The following is a 2,498-nucleotide window of genomic DNA, read 5'->3' as shown; positions in this document are numbered from 1 at the left end:
CCCTTTACCGTCTGACTCTTACTGGAGTCCACACAGTGTGATGGCGCTGTTATTAACTGTGAACTGAGTTTTCGATAAAAATATCTGTATATCTATTTATTAGGGACAGTGTTTCAATAAGTACTACACTAAAGTTGAGGGAACTGCATTCCTGGCTTGTGTTCTAGATCCTAGATAGACGAAGTTCTTCACTACTTCTTAGCAATAACTGCCAATACAGTCTTAAAATGATGGTGTTTCGAATAAAACTATTTCGGATTTGGAAGGATAATAAAAAGAAAATCCAACTCATATGTGTAAACGCAATTCCTTTTAATCTAATTTTTATTTCATAACCTAAGTATAGTATTATGTGTTCAGTTCATTTCTCTCAGAACAGCAACTGTAGCGCGGCGTAGTGAGCCGCGAAAGGAGCTGCTGCATAGTGGGTAAGAGCTGGAACAGCCAAAGGCGCAGCAGCGGCATAACGAGCGACAACTGGAGCCGCTACTGGCGCAGCAGCAGCAACAACTGGAGCAGCAGCAATGCCATTATAATTTCTCGCGATCACTTGACTGCTTGTAGCGGTCACTACAGGCGCAGGAGCAGCAAAAACAGCGGCGGGTGCGGCATAAGCCAATGGAGCAGCAGCTAGTATACCGGGTTTAGCAACAGCGCAAGCGATGAGAGCAAAGAGTACAATAGCCTAAAAAAGGGATACAAGTTACTCGTATTATACAAATTCTTTTAAATTACATATATATTTATTCGATTACTTGTGGCTCAAAATACTTACGCATTTGAACATGTTGTGGTTTCTTCGCTGTGTGTATTTTGCTTAAACAAAGGCAAGCGAGTGATTGATACCAATAACCAAATCGGTTTGATATTTATAGTACAATGGTAAAATGTAGTCAATATAAAATTTAGCGGTAAAATTACTAATTTTAATTCCTGTACGCATGCGAACTTCATACCGTTTTATGCTTTATACAGTTTAGCTTAAACGTGTACGGTTGCTTCTGAAATTCCACAATTACAAATGCACACTTTGGTCTTATTTCTGTCGTTTACAACTAAGGTGATATACGTACATACATATGTAGATATATATCTATATACCCTGTAGGGAACTCAACTAACTACAAATGCACTATAAGTTCACTATTTTTAAACTACGTATGACGACGACTCGACTACTAGACTTTGCTTTCAACTGACTATGTTTACATAACGATGTCGCGCAAAAAAAAATTAGTTTGTTTTAAGCTAACTACAAACTGGTTATTTATAAGTTGACTTGTAGTGCGCTAATTAATACAAATTAACAAATTTCACACACATATATTTCTTCGGTTGAACGCTGTATGACTTTGAAATAAATTAAAAGTTAGCCGTAATAATTGGGCCGAAATTGGCTATTTTATTTAGTAGTCGACTACGAAATTCCCGACAGGGTACATACAGTTGTTCATATATATACACAGCTACTAGGTATGCAGCTAGATATTTGTGGTCAGTTCCAGTAGCGCCTCGTTTAACATTTTGATTGGAGACTCAGTAAGCAAACTAATTAAATGCACTGAATTGTAATGAGGTGGAAGTCAAAAATATTTGGTAAATTTCGAGCGAAACAGAAAAAGCATTGTCTTTGAAGGCCAATGTCACTGCAGTGTTTGAAATATTTGCAGATATTACCGTTTTGATTCACCGTTTACAAGAAAAAGCCAACTTTAATCAATAAAGAGGTTCAACATGAAGTAATTCGGGCAAAAAAACTGTATATTACTGCGGAAAAATTCCGTTTCAAAGTATCTTCACTAACAAAAAAAAAACATTTTTCTACATTACATACACACATACATACATAGTTTTTCAAAAACATAAAGGCATTCCTGGTACCAAGTGTACCTGTTGTTCACCCGGAGCCAAATGATACGGTCGACCGCGGTCCAAGAAAAGCCATGTACATATATCCAAAGTTTTTAATTTTGCACAAAAATTTGATAAACTAAACGAGTTGCACAGCGACAATTTTCTAGATTGAAGCTTCTAAAAAGTACCGCTGATTTTATTCCATACAAAGTTACTAGTATGTTCGGCAATATGTTTTGTATGCAAGATATAATGACACCATCCGCAAAAAAAAAATATGAAAAATCAACAAGAATCCCTAGCCTATTGAAACTTGCATGTGTAAGTACATGGCGTATGAGTAACATTCTCCAGTATGTCGTCTGGGGGTAACTCATACAACACGTACGTACGTTCAATTTTAACTTTACCGTGATAAATGGTAGATTCAATATGGACCTGCCATTTCTTCCAATTGAAAGGTTTTAAGTGAATCCAATCGACTTTGATTTTTGTCCACCATATTGGGTCCGCAATTTTGATTTTTTCCAATCTGACTTCGGTTCGTCATCAGTGACCCCGATACGAGTAAGGAATTCTAAATTAATTTCTATAGAATTTTGGACAGACACCCTTCTCACATCACCCCCTCCTCCCGCCCCCCC

General features: G+C 37.1%; 1 protein-coding gene across 1 annotated transcript; it reads right to left on the bottom strand.

Moving 5' to 3' along the window:
• Positions 1–370: 370 nt before the first annotated feature.
• LOC108382444 (cuticle protein 16.5-like) lies at positions 371–792 on the bottom strand. The gene is made up of 2 exons (XM_017638817.1): positions 776–792; positions 371–685 (listed from the first exon to the last, which is right to left on the bottom strand). Exons 1-2 carry the CDS (start codon positions 785–787, stop codon positions 371–373), a joined length of 327 nt encoding a protein of 108 aa, XP_017494306.1. The 5' UTR covers positions 788–792.
• Between the last annotated feature and the right edge of the window lie 1,706 nt (positions 793–2,498).

Source organism: Rhagoletis zephyria, unplaced genomic scaffold (genome assembly GCF_001687245.7).
Source record: "Rhagoletis zephyria isolate East Lansing unplaced genomic scaffold, Rhagoletis_zephyria_1.1 Rzeph_scaffold_27046, whole genome shotgun sequence".
Classification (NCBI taxonomy): domain Eukaryota; kingdom Metazoa; phylum Arthropoda; class Insecta; order Diptera; family Tephritidae; genus Rhagoletis; species Rhagoletis zephyria.
The sequence above is the reverse complement of the archived record's forward strand: the minus strand, read 5'-3'. Positions and strand labels throughout refer to the sequence as shown.